The sequence below is a fragment of the Chiloscyllium plagiosum genome, chromosome 48 (assembly GCF_004010195.1).
Source record: "Chiloscyllium plagiosum isolate BGI_BamShark_2017 chromosome 48, ASM401019v2, whole genome shotgun sequence".
NCBI classification, from domain to species: Eukaryota; Metazoa; Chordata; class Chondrichthyes; order Orectolobiformes; family Hemiscylliidae; genus Chiloscyllium; species Chiloscyllium plagiosum.
In genome coordinates, this window is record NC_057757.1 from 7,956,458 (window position 1) to 7,972,763 (window position 16,306).

At 50.9% G+C, this 16,306-nt stretch overlaps 1 protein-coding gene across 2 annotated transcripts in view; it reads right to left on the minus strand.

Annotated features, from left to right (window-relative positions):
* Positions 1-8,880: 8,880 nt before the first annotated feature.
* The window catches only part of LOC122544371 (lysophosphatidic acid receptor 6), a 16,265-nt gene continuing 8,839 nt past the window's right edge, over positions 8,881-16,306 (minus strand). The window contains exons 1-2 of one of the 2 annotated variants that reach the window (XM_043683609.1): positions 12,804-12,956; positions 8,881-9,922 (exon numbers count right to left, since the gene is read on the minus strand). In XM_043683609.1, the coding sequence (XP_043539544.1) occupies positions 8,901-9,890 (990 nt within the window). In that variant the 5' untranslated portion in view covers positions 9,891-9,922; positions 12,804-12,956 and the 3' untranslated portion in view covers positions 8,881-8,900. Of the gene's footprint in view, positions 9,923-12,803; positions 12,957-16,306 lie in introns of those variants that run through there. The other variant, XM_043683610.1, reaches the window with a different exon arrangement.

Sequence of the window (16,306 nt, forward strand, 5' to 3'; positions counted from 1 at the left end):
GATAGGATAAATAGACAAGGTCTTTTTCCCTGGAGTCAGGGAATTCAGAATTAGAGGGCATAGGTTTAGGGTGAGAGGGGAAAGATATAAAAGAGACCTAAGGGGCAACTTTTTCACACAGAGGGTGGTACGTGTGTGGAGTGAGCTGCCAGAGGAAGTGGTGGAGGCTGGTACAATTGCAACATTTAAGAGGTATTTGGATGGGTATATGAATAGGAATGGTTTGGAGGGATATGGGCCGGGTGCTGGCAAGTGGGACTAGATTGGGTTGGGATATCTGGTCGGCATGGACGGGTTGGACCGAAGGGTCTGTTTCCGTGCTGTACATCTCTATGACTCTATAACTAGAAACATTAGAGTGTAGGCTATCTTTTTGAAATGTTTGAGGCAATCTGGCCTGATCCATAACAACACCCACCCAGCTTTGCATTGCCTGTAAACTTCGCAACATTACATTTAGTTCCCTCATTACTATCTCTAGTTGATGTCCCAGCACTGATCCCTGCAGTACCCACTCATCACTGGTTGCCACTCAGAAAAGGACCCCTTCATTCCAATTCCGACCTTGGCGAAATTGTCAAAATTTGTATTCAATTTTGTTTTTAATAATGCGTGGATTAAAAGCTGATCTAATGGTCAGCGTGTAACCACTCTCATGAAGGCCAGTGTTTGGTATACTGGGGGCGAAGGTGAGGACTGCAGATGCTGGAGATCTGAGTCTAGATTAGAGTGGTGCTGGAAAAGCGCAACAGGTCAGGCAGCATCCGAGGAGCAGGAAAACTGCAAAAGCCCTTCATCAGGAATACTGCATTAATTTCTAGTCTCTGTGCTATTGTTAAACCCAAAAGGGTTCAGAAAAGATTTACAAGGATTTAAAAGGTTTCAATTATCAGGAAGGGCTGCTTAGGCTGGGCTTTCTCATCAGGTTCATCAACGTCCTTTAGGGAAGGAAACCTCCCCAGCAAAGATCTTCGACTCCCTTCCCTAGAAAGCTCCAAGCCGACAGCAATCTGTTTGCCGACTCTCTGCATCCATTAGAGATCAGCGATAAATCCAACCTGAGTGATGCCCACGTCCCACGAACTCCTGAAGCAAGGAACATTTGGGAGGCACGAAATAATCCAGTCGGCCAAATCAACTCAGTCCCGTCTGAATGGCGCTGGAACAGGTTGCAAATCCCTTGAAGGGTGTGGAATGAGAAAGAACTAACAGTGACATCACAGTGCTTTCAGTGATAAGTACAGCAAGCGTTGTGAACCCGATAAACCAATATCGCAACATGTACCGCATTGTTATGTCCCAGTTATCATTTATTTGTAAATCAATCTCAACGTACTGGTTAGTCAATTGAACGGCCACACAAAATATCAAAGATTTCCAGCCGGTTTCTCCTGAGGTACGGTTGGTTATCCCGAGTAGTCAGCTGAGGGTGTGACTGAGAAGGTTCTGTGCTGTTAAGGTCAATTCAAGACAAAGTTGTAATGTGATTGAAGTGGTTTATGTTGTGTTAAGCTTCCTTGCATTGCGCTTCTTATCACTCAGTATGTGTTTTGGCGTTGGTTATTTTAGATTACATTACAGTGTGGAAACAGGCCCTTCGGCCCAACAAGTCCACACCACCCCGCCGAAGCGCAACCCACCCATACCCCTACCCCTTTTAACCTAACACTACGGGCAATTTAGCACGGCCAATTCACCTGACCTGCACATCTTTGGACTGTGGGAAGAAACCGGAGCACCCGGAGGAAACCCACGCAGACACGGGGAAAACGTGCAAACTCCACACAGTCAGTCGCCTGAGGCGGGAATTGAACCCGGGTCCCTGGCGCTGTGAGGCAGCAGTGCTGACCACTGGTTATGTGAACCAGTGGTTATGTGAACCTCCTGCATAACTGGAATACCCTGACCAGCCAGCACATTTCTGGTCCCATCAATGAGAGTTAGTTTGCCGCACTTATCATGCAGAAACGGTCAACATTTGGGGTGGCACAGTGGCTCAGTGGTTGGCACTCATGCTTCACAGCGCCAGCGTCCCAGGTTCGATTCCAGCCTCGGGCAACTGAGTGTGTGGAGTTTGCACATTCTCCCCATGTCTGCGTGGGTTTCCTCCCACAGTCCAAAGATGTGCGGGTCAGGGTGAATTGGCCGTGCTAAATTGCCCAGAGTGCTAGATGCATTAGTCAGAGGGAAATGGATCTGGGTGGGTTATTCTTCAGAGGGTCGCTGAAGGGCCTGTTTCCACACTGTTGGGAATTAAAGCTCATCAAAATGATTGCAGTTGCAGTTTTACGTATAGTGCAATCATTTCATGCCTTGTAAAACTCAAGTCCGTCGAATTCAAAGAATAAAAATAGAAGCCTTTTACATCCGATTTATGGGGCTTTGTGTTGGAAGGTGGAGATCTTATCTGCTTCTGAATTCAATTTTTTTTTGTGGGGATGTTGCAACGAATGGTGGCAATTGGAGGTGGGAACTTAAATGTTTTGGAGCAAGCTGCATCTCTTTGAAGTCCTCCGTGCTGACACCAAGATGCTTGGGTATAAGGCCTGGGAATATGGCTCAAAACTGGGACTACACATAAATGCCACCACAAAGCCCATCATTGCTGCTTGAGATGGATCCTCCCCATCAGCTGGGAGGAGAGGCATGTGAATGTCAGTGTTCTTAAAGCAGCCAATACCACCAACACTGAGACCTTGATTATCGAACACCAATAGCGTCGGGCAAGCCACATTGTTCGGATGACTGAGTTCCAACAGCCAAAGGAAGTCATCTTCTCTCGGCTCAAGGAATGCACCGTGGGTGTCCAAGTGTGCGTTCAGCTTTGGAGGAACCTCCTGTTACAGAGGGACACAATTCTTTATGAACACCCCGTTGCTAAGAGGAAGGTCTGACGAAGCAGATGCTAGCGGTCTCAAGGACCGACCCCACCGCCTGGAATCAGTTGTTGGTCAGAGATGTGGCTGTGGGATCGATCTCATCAGTTGCACAAAGACCCACAGAACCCAGTGATGTGGAGTTTAAGGAGGGGTGGGTGGGCGGGTGTTCAATCGTACTCGCTGAGTGATTGCCAAGCGATGACGAGCGGAAAAGGGAGGTTGGAATTTTAAGCGTTTTCCGTCAGCTTTTTCCCGCCTCTCGTCGCACACGCTCAATCCTGTCGGAGTTGTTTTGATTGGGATCTTTGCAGAGAAGTTCCAGCCACGTTTACACGCCCTCTCCAGTAAGTATTCCGGACTGGCTCTGCAAACCCAAGAGTGGGTCTCAGCTTTCAGGGGACTGGATAGTTTAGGGAGGATTTGGGGAGATGAATTTTACTCTTGTTGTGACAATCCTGCATATAATGATTTTGGATTGTAAACTCCAAACAGCCAAATTCTTCAGCCACGACTGGATTGCCATAACTTGAAGAATTATGGAGTCGCAGACAGGTACTCCGGGGACAGGGGCTCGGTTAGTGCAGATGGTTTGCTTACGAGACTCAGTCAGGGCCAACCACACAGGTTCGATTCCTACACCAGCCAAAGTTGCCATTCAGGCTTCACCGTCTCAACGTCTCCCACCACCTCAGACCCTCAGGAGAAACATGCTCGGACTTTTCCCTTTGGGACTAAGGCAACTTTACTAAAGCTTGATTGGAACATCATGTTGCAGTTGGTGAGACCGCACTGGGAATACTGTGTTCAGTTTTGGTCACCTTGCTGTCGGGAGCGTGTTGTTAAACTGGAAAGAGTGCAGAAGAAATTTACAAAGATATTGCCTGGACTTGGTGGTCTGAGTTAAAGTCAAGCTAGGGCTTTTATCTTTAGAGCGTGGGAGACTGAGGGGTGACCTTATAGAGGTGTATAAGATCATGAGAGGCACGGATAGGGTGAACGCACTCAGTCTTTTCCCCAGGGTTGGGGAATCGAGGACTAGAGGGTATCAGGTTAAGGTGAGAGGGGAACGAATAAAAGGGAACCTGAGGGGGGGGCAACATTTTTACCCAGAGGGTGGTACGCAGATGGAATGAGCTGCCAGGGGAAGTGGTTGAGGCGGGTACATCAACAACATTTAAAAGGCAGTTGGACAAATACATGGAGAGGGAAGGATTAGAAGGGTATGGGCCAAGTGCAGGAAAATGGGGTTAGTGTGGACGGACATTTTGGTCAGCATGGACCAAATTGGGCCGGAGGGCCTGTCTCTGTGCTGTAGGCCTCTATGACTCAATGAGGAACAGGCCACTCAACCCTTCATGTCAATGCTGGCTCCCAATAAGATCAACTCAGCTGTAGATACCCTACTTTATCCTCTCCTACACATTTTTCGTTTCTCATTCAATAATGACCATAAGACATAGGAGTGGAAGCAAGGCCATTCGGCCCATCAAGTCCACTCCACTGTATAATCATGGCTGATGGACATTTCAACGCCACTTATCCGCACTCTCCCCTTGGCTCTTAATTCCTTTTGAGGTCAAGAATTCATCAATCTCTGCCCTGAAGACATTTAACATCCCGGCCTCCACTGCCCTCCGCGGCAATGAATTCCACAGGCCCACCACTCTCTGGCTGAAGAAACGGCTCCTCATTTCCGTTCTAAATTGACCCCCTCTAATTCCAAGGCCGTGCCCACGGGTCCTAGTCTCCCCGCCTGACGGAAACAATTTCCCAGCGTCCACCCTTTCTAATCCTTGCATTTCCTTTCAGAAACCATGATCAAATCCACCCCTCACCTCAAACTCTCACCAGGACGGACTTTTCCAATGCTAACCACGCTCTGAGTAAACAGGAGACCCTCTATTGACTTTGGTTCCTTAGCCAATCAGGCAGCAGCAGTGATTCCAGCCAACCTTAGACCTGTGCCCGGTCGTTCAAAATCCATGCCACAACTGGGAATGGTTTCTCTCTGGCCGGACGCCCTCAGGATTAGGAACTCGCCTCCCAGCCTCAACTCTCTCCTCCCAAGAAACCCGCCCTCAGCTTTTTGCAAAACGCCTGCGGAGGCTGGAAACCCGAGGCAAACATGGAGATCGCTGGAAAAGCGCAGCAGGTCTGTGGTGGGAGGGTGTGGGATTGGTGGGGAGACAGAGTCAGCGTCCCAACAGTGGCTGGACTGAAACGCTGTGAGGAAGAGTTCGGCGCAATGTTGGCACTGTTTCTCTCTTTCCGCACACGCGGAGTTTCTCCAGCACTCTCCGCGTCAGCGTCTCCCAATCTATCCGAGAGCTGGGCATGTGCACCTTGTCGCTAGGGGAGGCCAACCTCCCGCCCGGGAAACCAAAGAGACAGCTCCTGGGATTGATGTCCAACTGGCCGCTTGTGGGCCAATGGACTACCTTCTCAGCGAATCAGGAGCCTCGGTACTGAGGCCAGGCATCATCCAGTGCTGCCAGCCAATCAGAGGCCCAGAAGCCGCTAGGTGCTGGAGGCCCAGGTTTCAGACGCAAGGGGGTAAACGGTTTTATTAAAGTCCCGGTGAGGTGGGAGATGGGCGCCAATGGCCCTTTCGCCTGTGGACTGAGGCCAGCAGAGCCTCAGGTAATTCGGTTGGTGGTTAATTCTAGGCCCGTCAAAGGGGGACTTGGCTTGACCCCTTGACGGGTGTTAATTGATGTGGGGTTGATGTGGTCAGCCTGGACTTTCTCGCCCAGCACTCGAGGTGGCCAGTCAGACCCCCTTCCGTATCTGTGATTCTACCATCATTTTTGATCCATGAACCTCCATATTTCCGATGCCCCATGCTGTCGAAGCCCCTTGAGAAAGTCAGTCACCTTGTCGCCTTCATCGATCCTTTCCGAAGACGGATCGATAAACTGAGAAGTTAACTGCCGGGTGAATTTTCCTCGACAAATCCTTGACAGATTTCCCCAATTTGTCATCCCCCTGCTCCCCACCACAAACCAGGTTACTTTTCCCACATTTTTGCAGAGTGGATTGTTAGCTTATCCTGAGTATTATTTCCGAGATTCTCAAAGACGATCTACACCGGACTCAAGTCTTTCTCTCTCGACAGCTGTCACTGGACTTGTTGAATTTTTCCAGCAGTCATAGAGCTGTACACCACGGAAACAGACCCTTCGGTCCAACCCGTCCATGCCGACCAGATATCCCAACTCAATCTAGTCCCACCTGCCAGCACCCGACCCATATCCCTCCAAACCCTTCCTATTCATATACCCATCCAAATGCCTTTTAAATGTTGCAATTGTACCAGCCTCCACCACATCTCATTCCATACCCGTACCACCCTCTGTGTGAAAACGTTGCCCCTTAGGTCTCTTTTATATCTTTCCCCTCTCACCCTAAACCTATGCCCTATAGTTCTGGATTCCCCCACCCCAGGGAAAAGACTTTGCCTAGTACCCTATCCATGCCCCTCATAATTATATAAACCTCTATAAGGTCACCCCTCAACCTCCGAAGCTCACAACATCTTTCCGATAGGAAGGAGACCAGAATTGCACGCAATATTCCATAAGTGGCCTAACCAATGTCCTGTACAGCCGCAACATGACCTCCCAACTCCTGTACTCAATACTCTGACCAAAGGAAAGCATACCAAATGCCTTCTTTTCTATCCTGTTTACATTAAGTGCATAAGTATACCCTACATTAAATGTATAAGTCCTGGGTATAATGATAAGGTGTTGCTGAACAAAGAGACCTTGGAGTGCAGATTCCTAGCTCCTTGAAAGTGGAGTCGCAGGTAGATAGGATAGTGAAGAAGGTGTTTGGTATGCTTTCCTTTATTGGTCAGGGTATTGAGTACAGGAGTTGGGAGGTCATGTTGCGGCTGTACAGGACATTGGTTAGGCCACTGTTGGAATATTGTGTTCAATTCTGGACTCCTTCTGATAGGAAGGATGTTGTGAAACAGAAAAGATTTACAAGGATGTTGCCAGGGTTGGAGGATTTGAGCTACAGGGAGAGGCTGAACAGGCACAGGGCTGTTTTCCCTGGAGCATCGGAGGCTGAGGGGTGACCTTATAGAGGTTTATAAAATCATGAGGGGTGTGGATAGGATAAATAGACAAAATCTCTTCCCTGGTGTGGGGGAGTTCAGAACTAGAGGATATAGGTTTAGGGTGAGAGGGGAAAGATATAAAAGGGTGTAAGGGGCAACTTTTTCACTCAGAGGGTGGTACGGGTATGGAATGAGATGTGGTGGAGGCTGGTACAATTGCAACATTTAAGAGGCATTTGGATGGGTATATGAATAGGAAGGGTTTGGAGGGATATGGGCCGGGTGCTGGCAGGTGGGACTGGATTGGGTTGGTATATCTTGTCGGCATGGACGGGTTGGGCCGAAGGGTCTGTTTCCGTGGTGTACATCTCGATGAAATGTATCAGTCCTGCTGTGATTTGCCGTTCCAAAATGCAGCACCTCGCGTTTATCTAACTCAAACTCCAACTGCCACTCCTCAGGCCTAGTTTGTATTTCATTTGGGACGCTGGTGTTGGGCAAGGTCAGAAGTCACGTGACACCACGTCATAGTGGGAAACGTTTATTTACAATCACGCGGGTCAGGGTTGAGGCAGCCACACATCCCTAAGTGCCTCCTCTGCCCTTCACCCCAGTATCTGGGTACCTCAACGCCTGACTTGCTTTCGCTTGGCAGTGACCTTTGCTGAACCCTAGGCCACCACGCCCAACTGCCTTCCTTTTGGCAGATTTAGCATTGGAAGTGAAAGTGCTTCAGGAGTATCAGAAGCAAGGCGATTTCACAGCTCCCTGCCAAACCCCATTTCTGGCAGTCCATGAGACATAGATGTCGGCAACACAGTCAAAAACACAAACGCCCTCCAGGACTTGTTGAGCGACCGTGACTACCACGTTAAATAAAGGGCTTGAATATTCCCAACAGCTCGACTTAAGATGTCTGGATGCTCTGCTACTTCGGAAGTGTTCTCAATTCATCCAGGGTAGGGTTTGGGGTTCGGGGTGAGGTGGGGGGGAGCATGATGGTTAAAATCAACTCGGCGAAAGTGAGGGCTGCAGATCAGAGTCGGGAGTGTGGCGCTGGAAAAGCCCAGCGGCTCAGGCAGCATCCGAGGAGCAGGAGAATCGACGTTTTGGGGCATGAGCCCGACATCAGGAATGAGGGCCGAGCGGTAATACTGCTGGCCGTTAATGCAGAGGCGTTCCGGGGGACCGGGGTTCAAATCGGACCACGGAAGGTGGTGGAATTTGAATCTATTACAAATTAAAAGTCCAGGGACCGTAAATTCATTGCCAACTGTTGGGGGAAACCCCTATGTGGCGCACTAGTAAGGAACTAGTGAAAAATCACACAACGCCAGGTTATAGTCCAACAGGTTTAACTAGAAAGAAGGAGAAAGTGAGGACTGCAGATGCTGGTTAATTAGAAACCCTTATAACCTGGAGTTGGGTGATTTTTAACGTGGTTCACCTCAGTTCAACATTGGCTCTGCCACATCATGTCCGAAGGGAAGGAAGCAGCCATCCATACCTGGTCTGGGCCTACAGGTGACTCCAGACCCACAGCCATGTGGTTGACTCTTAACTGCCCTCTGGAATGGGCAGTAAACGCTGGCTCAGCCAGCGATGCCCACAATGGATTAAAAAAATGTATCTCAGGGAAGGGGTTTCTCCGTTAGTATGACACACCAAGCAGGGACAATGAGGCCGCTCATTTCCCTGCGCTGAAAACGTGCCGGGGGTGGCGGGGGGGGGGTTGTTCACCGGCCCCTCCGTCCTCGCAATCAATGCCGAGTCCCTCACCAGCACCTCCTCCTTAATCGACGCCAGAGTTACCTTGTCCTGATGTGACCATAAGCCGTCCCTCCCTCCCCTTCCCTTTGAGGGACAAGCCAGACTCGGTCCCCAACCATTCCCCTCCCCCACCCGACCCCCACCCCCACCCCATCCCCCGCCCTTTCCCAGGTATCTCCTGTCTCTCAAGTCCTTCCTTTCCGGGTGCCGGCATCTGGCTTTGCCCGCGGGGGCGACAGCGAGCGGTTGTTGCAGTCGACGCTGTCCGTGTTGGACGTCAGCGCGTTCCTCAAGGCCTTCATGCCCACGCTCTTCTGGAAGGTTTCCGTGGCGAAGTAGTAGGCCAGGGGGTCGAAGATGGCGTTGAGGCAGGCCACGGAAATGGTGACGCGGTAGGAGGCCCCCAGTGCCCTCTCCTGGCCGGGCGCGGCCACGTAGAGCAGGAGCACCGTGTGGTACGGCAGGAAGCAGATCACGAAGATGACAACGTTGGCCGCCACCATGTTGCGGATCTTGCGCCAGTCCACGTAGTCCATGCGGGCGGCAGAGCTACGGCGGACCCCTCTCAGGAGGGCCAGAGAGCAGACCAAGATGGTGGACAGCGGGAAACCGTAGCCGACCAGGAGGGTGGGCACCACTGTGGCCGGGTTGGTGACGTAGCTGGGCCTCTGGTGGAAGCAGAGCTGGCACTCGTCGGTGGCGTTGCCGGGCTTTCGGATCAGCAGGTAGGGCGGGATGCTGGCGCCCACCACCAACAGCCAGACCCCGGCGCTGATCCACTTGGCCTGGCCGCGCAGCGAGTTCACCCGCGACTTCATGGGGAAGCAGATCGCGACGCAGCGGTCCAGGCTGATGCAGGTGAGGAAGAAGATGCTGCCGTACATGTTCACCAGGAAGACCAGCCCAGTCAGCTCACAGAGGAGCGGGGGCAGGGTCCTCCGGTCCACGTAGTACAGGATGCGCACGGGCAGCGACGCCACCAGCAGCAGGTCAGCGCACGCCAAGTTCTTCATGTAGACGGTGGTCTGCGAGCGGATCTTCGTGAAACGGAAGAAAAAGACCAGAGCCAGGGTGTTGAACAGCAGGCCCAGCAGGAAGATGAAGCTGAACATGGTCACGTAGAGATGGTCCGTCCACTGCTTGGGATTCAGGCAGCTCCCGTTCACTTCCCCCATCACCGCTGCTCGTCTTCAGGCTTGGGAAGCACCTGCAGGGAGGGAAAGGGTACAGGCATGGAGTCAGACCACACAGAGACAGGCCCTCTGACTCAAACTGGTCCATGCTGAGTAAAACGTCCGTCCATGCTAACCCCATTAAGACATAGGAGTGGAAGGAAGGCCTTTCAGCCCATTGGGTCCACTCCACCACTCAATGATGGGCTTTTCAATGCCACTTACCCGCACTCTCCCTGTGTCCCCGAATTCCTTGCGAGATTGAGAACTTGACTTCCCTGCACTTGGTCCATATCCTTCTAATCCTTCCCTCTCCATGTATTTGTCCAACTGCCTTTTAAATGTTGTTAATGTACCCCCCTCAAACACTTCCCCTGGCAGCTCATTCCATCTGCGTACCACCCTCTGGGTAAAAACGTTGTCCCTTCAGGCTCCCTTTTATTCTTTCCCCTCTCACCTTAACCTGATGCCCTCTAGTCCTCGATTCCCCAACCCTGGGGAAAAGACTGAGTGCATTCAGCCTATCCATGCCTCTCATGATCTTATACACCTCTATAAGGTCACCCCTCAGTCTCCCACACTCTAAAGATAAAGGCTTTAGCCTGTCCAACCTCTCCCTATAACTCAGACCGTTGAGCCCTGGCAACATCCTTGTAAATTTCTTCTGCACTCTATCGAGTTTAATAACATCCTTCCTATAGCAAGGTGAGCAAAACTGATCACAATACTCCAAGTGTGGCCTCACCAACGTCCTGTATAACTGCAACATAACTTCCGAAACTCTATACTCAGTGCCCTGACTGATGAAGGCCAGTGTGCCAAAAGCCTTCTTCACTGCCCTGTCTAACTAGGACTCCACTGAGGGAGAACTGTGCACATCAACTCCAAGGTCCTTCTCTCCCACTACACTCCTTAAGGCCCTACCATCCACTATGAAACTCCTCCCATGATTTGACTTTCCAAAAGGCAAGATCTCATCGTTATCAATATAAAACTCCATTTGCCATTTCTCAGCCCACCTTCCCAGCTGATCAAGGTCCTGCTGCAATTTCTGATACCCTTCCTCACTGTCCATGAATCTGCCTATTTTAGTGTCATCAGTAAACTTGCTAATCAGGCCCTTGTACGTTCTCATCCAAAACATTGATATCGATAACAAACAGCAATGGGCCCAGCTCCGACCGCTGAGGCATTCCAGTCTGACAAGCATCCTTCCACTATTACCCTCTGCTTCCTGCCACCAAGCCAATTGTGTATCCAGCTCCCCCCGGATTCCATACGATCTAATCTTCCAGAGCACCCTCCCTTGTGGAACCTTATGAAAGGCCTTCCTGAATTCCATATGGACCACGTCTTCTGCCCTGCCCTTGTCAACTTTCCTGGTCACTTCATCAAAGAACACCAACAAATCTGTGAGGCACGGTCTCCCATTCACAACGACGTGCTCACTAATCCAAATCAAACCCTGATTTTCCAAACGCATGTATTTCTTATCCCTCAGAGTCTTCTCAAGTAACTTCCCCTCCCCAGATGTTAGATTTACTGGTCGATAGTTTACACGTTTATTTCTGTAGCCCTTCTTGAATAATGGCACAATATTCGCTCCTCTCCAGTTTTCAAGGACCTCACCCGTGGTTAACGATGATGCTAAAATATCAGCCAGGGCCCCTGCAATTTCTTCTCTCGCCTCTCGCAGTGTTTATAGATATATTTGTCAGGACCAGGAGATTTATCCACCTTCATACATTCTAATACATCCAACTCCTCCTCTACTGAGATATGGACTGTCCCCAAGGTGTCACCACTAACTTCTTCAAATTCCCAAGTCTTCATGTCTTTCTCCATGGTCAACACATTGAGGACCTCACCCATCTCCTGCAGTTCTACACAGACATGACCACTTTGGTACTTGAGGGGCCCTATTCTCTCTCGAGTTAGTCTTTCCCATTTAATACACTTAAAGTACCTCTTTCAATTCATCCTGATCATCTTAGCCCAGGCTATCTCATGCTCTTTCTCGGCCCTCCTGATTTCCTTCTCCAGTAATCTCCCGTATCCCGTTTGTACCTCCAGGGGTCCCTTGATCCCAGCTGCCTCTACCTGAGCCACTCCGACATCTTTCCAGGTGAAAGCCTCAATATCTCTTGTCATCCAGGATTCCCTATTCCTGCCACCCAATCCTTTCACCCTCACAGGAACATACACACCTTGTACTCCAGCAATCTCCCTTTTAAAGGTCTCCCACTTGCCGGAGTTCCCTGAACCTGCAAACAAACTACTCCAGTCAACCTGTGTAAGTTCCTGTCTAATTCCATCAGACTTCACCTTTCCCCCAGTTTCCCTCTTGAACCTGTGGACCAGTTTAAAGTTTAAGTTTGCGAAACTGCCGGAGGGGAAATAATATGGATTGTGGATATTATACATCTCTATGACTCGATGACTGGACATGAAGATGATTTTCATATGGAAGGGCAAACTGTGTCAGCGCAGGCTTGGACGGGCTGAAGGGCCTGTTGCTGCGTTGTGACGTTCTGTGTCCCCTTTTTGACTGGCGGTGCTTTAAGCTGAGGCTCTCGCCTGAGGGGAAGGGAAAGGTTGAGGAAGGGAATCCTTCCCTCCGCGGGAATCGAACCCAACGCAAACTGGCCAATCAGACTGAGCAACCCCCTATTCCCCCCCCCCCTCCCCACAACCCTGCCGTGATCGGGTAATGGGCTGAAGGCCCTCATTCCTTGCTGTTAACAAAACCCTCCTGACTCTCTGATTTCTTCCCCATGACTTAACAATTGAATCTCCCAACCTTTCACCTCCCAGAGATTTCTAACTTAAGAAACACAGCTCTCTGCTTTGTAGAAAACTGCCTGGGCACGGCCAGTTCCCCTTTGCCGGCCACCAGTAGCTCACTCATTCTTTTACCCGGCAATTTGTCTTTCATATCTTGATCGGGACCTCACACAAATAGGCACTCCTCCGTTCGAGTAGATTCACACTTGATTTTGCCATGTCCTGCTCGATCACTGTCCTACTGACCGAAGTGCTGCAGGGGAGATTGTGCACCGAGAAATGATCTCCTCCCACTCCCCTCCCACTTGATGTCTACCCTGTGCGTCCAATCTCATCTTCAGAACCAGGCACAGCGCTATTTCCTTCCTCAATGTGCTGCAAACACAGACAGATCTTGCACACATTTCAGGAACCGCTTGTCCTCTTAGCAATTGTTCCCATCCTCCCCACTCCAGTCGGTGAGGAACCCCCTCCTGTACAATCCAAGCGGAGGCCATTTGACCCATAATGTCTGTGCTGACCCCTCCAGAAGGGCATAGAGTCCCAACAGTGCAGGAACAGGCCCAATACCAGCTCTCCGAAGAGCGCCCCCTACCCCTATCCCTGCATTTCCCACGGCTCACCCACCTAGCCCGCACACCCCTGGGCAGTTTAGCACGGCCAATCCCACCCTTGGACCTGCACATCGTTTGGACTGCAGGAGGAAACCGGAGCACCTGGAGGAAACCCACGCAGAGGCGGCAGGGGGGAGCGCGCAAACTCCGCTCAGAGAGTCGCCCAAGGCTGGGATCGAACCTGGCTCCCTGGCGCTGGGAGGCAGCCGTGCTAACCACTGAGCCATCAGGGTCTTCCCCCGCCAACCCCCACAGCATTGCTTTTTGACAGCTCTCCGAAGAGCACCCCCTACCCCTATCCCTGCATTTCCCACGGCTCACCCACCTAGCCCGCACACCCCTGGGCAGTTTAGCACGGCCAATCCCACCCTTGGACCTGCACATCATTTGGACGGCAGGAGGAAACCGGAGCACCCGGAGGAAACCCACGCAGAGGCGGCAGGGGGGAGCGCGCAAACTCCGCTCAGAGAGTCGCCCAAGGCTGGGATCGAACCTGGCTCCCTGGCGCTGGGAGGCAGCCGTGCTAACCACTGAGCCATCAGGGTCTTCCCCCGCCAACCCCCACAGCATTGCTTTTTGAAAGGCCCGATTGCCCATCATTGCATCTTTCACCAACCATCCCAGATTGGTGTTCCCCGCCTCGTGATCCTGTTTTTAACTCCACCAGGGAGGAGTGAAGTAGGCCATTCAGCCCATCAAGTCTGCTGTGCCAGTCAATGGTCGGTCTGATAACCCTCAATTCTGCTTTCCTGCCTTTTCCCCATGACGCTTGATTCTCCTTTCTGATTAAGGATCTATCTCAGCCTTGAACGCACCTATTGACCCAGCCTCGAGAGCCCTCTGTGGTGAAGAATTCCACAGATTCGTTCCCCTCTGAGAGAAGAAATTGTTCCTCACCTCTGTCCTAAATGCGTGACCCCTTATTCTGAGCTATGCCATCTGATGCTGGACTCTTCCCCCATGGAGAAACAGCCTTTCCAATTCTCCCCCGTCTGGGCCTCTAAGGATCTTGTCGAATCCCCACAGTGTGGAAGCAGGCCCATCGGTCTACACCCACCATCCAAAGAGCATCCCCATTTCCCCTACCCTGCCTTTCCCGTGGCCACCCTACATCATCCACCTAGCCTGCACATCCCTGGACACCGGGGGCGATTTAACATGCCCAATCTCCCCTAACCTGCACATCTTTAGACTGTCAGAGGGCGAGGAGAGTTTTATAAAATCGTGAGGGTCGTGGACAGGGTAAATAGCCAAAGTCCTTTTCCCTGGGGGGAGGGTGGGCGAGTCCAAAACCTGAGAGCACCCTAAGGAGTAACGTTTTCACTCAGAGGGTAGTGCGCATGTAGAATGAGCTGCCAGAGGAAGTGGCGGAGGCTGGTACAATGACAGCATCGAAAATGCATCTGGGTGGGTATATGATTAGGAAGGGTTTAGAGGGGGAAGGTGCTGACAAATGGGAACTAGATGAATTTCGGATATCTGGTCAGCATGGGCTAGTTGGACCGAAGGGTCTGTTTCCATACCGTACAGCTCTATGACTCTGTGCTAACCACTGAGCCATCGTGTATAAGTTCACCCCTTATTCTCCTCAAACCCCATGAGTGCAAGCTCAGTCGACTCAACCTTTCCTCATCCATCCATAACCAAAAGCAACATTCCCTCGAACCTACCGACTTAGCCCGACAGCCTTTCCGAGGTTTATTCGAGGTCATTTAGGGTATTTAAACTGTCAATGGATAGACATATGGATGGGAATGGAAGAGTGTAGGTGAGATGGGCCTCAGGTTGGTTCCACAGGTCGGCGCAACATCGAGGGCCGAAGGGGCTGTACTGTGCCGGAATGTTCCACGGTGTATGTACTGAAAAAAAATAAAACCAGAGGGAGGGTTGCGTGGGCCTGGCCTGATGAACCTTCGCTGTATTGCCTCCAATATATCTCCGAAGATAGCAGGCCGAAGCCTGTTCACAGTATTCTTGTTGTGTTAAACTTCTACCGTTTATCGTTTCAGCAAAACCTCCCTATTTTAATATCCCATTCCTTTTGAAATAAAGGCCAACATTTGCCTTCCCGATGGTCGTTATGTGTGATTCATGCACAAAGATCCCCGAATTCCCTTGTTCTGCGGCTTTCCGGAATTTCTCTCTCCAGTTAAGGAACACTCAGCTCCTCTATCCTTCCTGCCAAAGCGCACAGCCTCACACTTCCCCATCTGCCTGGTGTTTGCCCACCTGGCGATATCTCTCTTCCTTCCCCCTTATTTTAGCCGTGATGTGGAGGTGCCGGGTGTTGGACTGGGGTGGACAAAGGCAGAAGTCACATGACACTGGGGTGGACTCAGACAGGTTTTCGGAGCGATGGTCCCTTGTCAGCTGGATTGCGGTGTCACATGCCTTCTGACTTATTGTTGTGACATCCATAGACTTGACATCGGTTTACTCACTTCCCTCATCACGTCAATAGATAGTAATCAGGAGAAAATGAGGACTGAAGATGCTGGAGAAGTAAATAGGGTTGCAGGTAGACAGGATAGTGAAGAAGGCGTTTGGTACACTTTCCTTTATCAGTCAGAGTATTGAGTACAGGAGTTGGGAGGTCATGTTGCGGCTGTACAGGACATTGGTTAGGCCACTGTTGGAATATTGCGTGCAATTCTGGTCTCCTTCCTGTCAGAAGGATGTTGTGAAACTTGAAAGGGTTCAGAGAAGGTTCACAAAGATGTTGCCAGGGTTGGAGGGTTTGAGCTACAGGGAGAGGCTGAACAGGCTGGGGCTGTTTTCCCTGGAGTGTCGGAGGCTGAGGGGTGACCTTCTAGAGGTTTATAAAATCGTGAAGGGCATGGATAGGATAAATAGACAAAGTCTTTTCCCTGGGGTGGGGGAGTCCAGAACTAGAGGGTATAGGTTTAGGGTGAGAGGGGAAAGTTATAAAAGGGTGTAAGGGGCAACTTTTTCACACAGAGGATGGTGCGTGCATGGAATGAGCTGCCAGAGGAAGTGGTGGAGGCTGGTACAATTGCAACA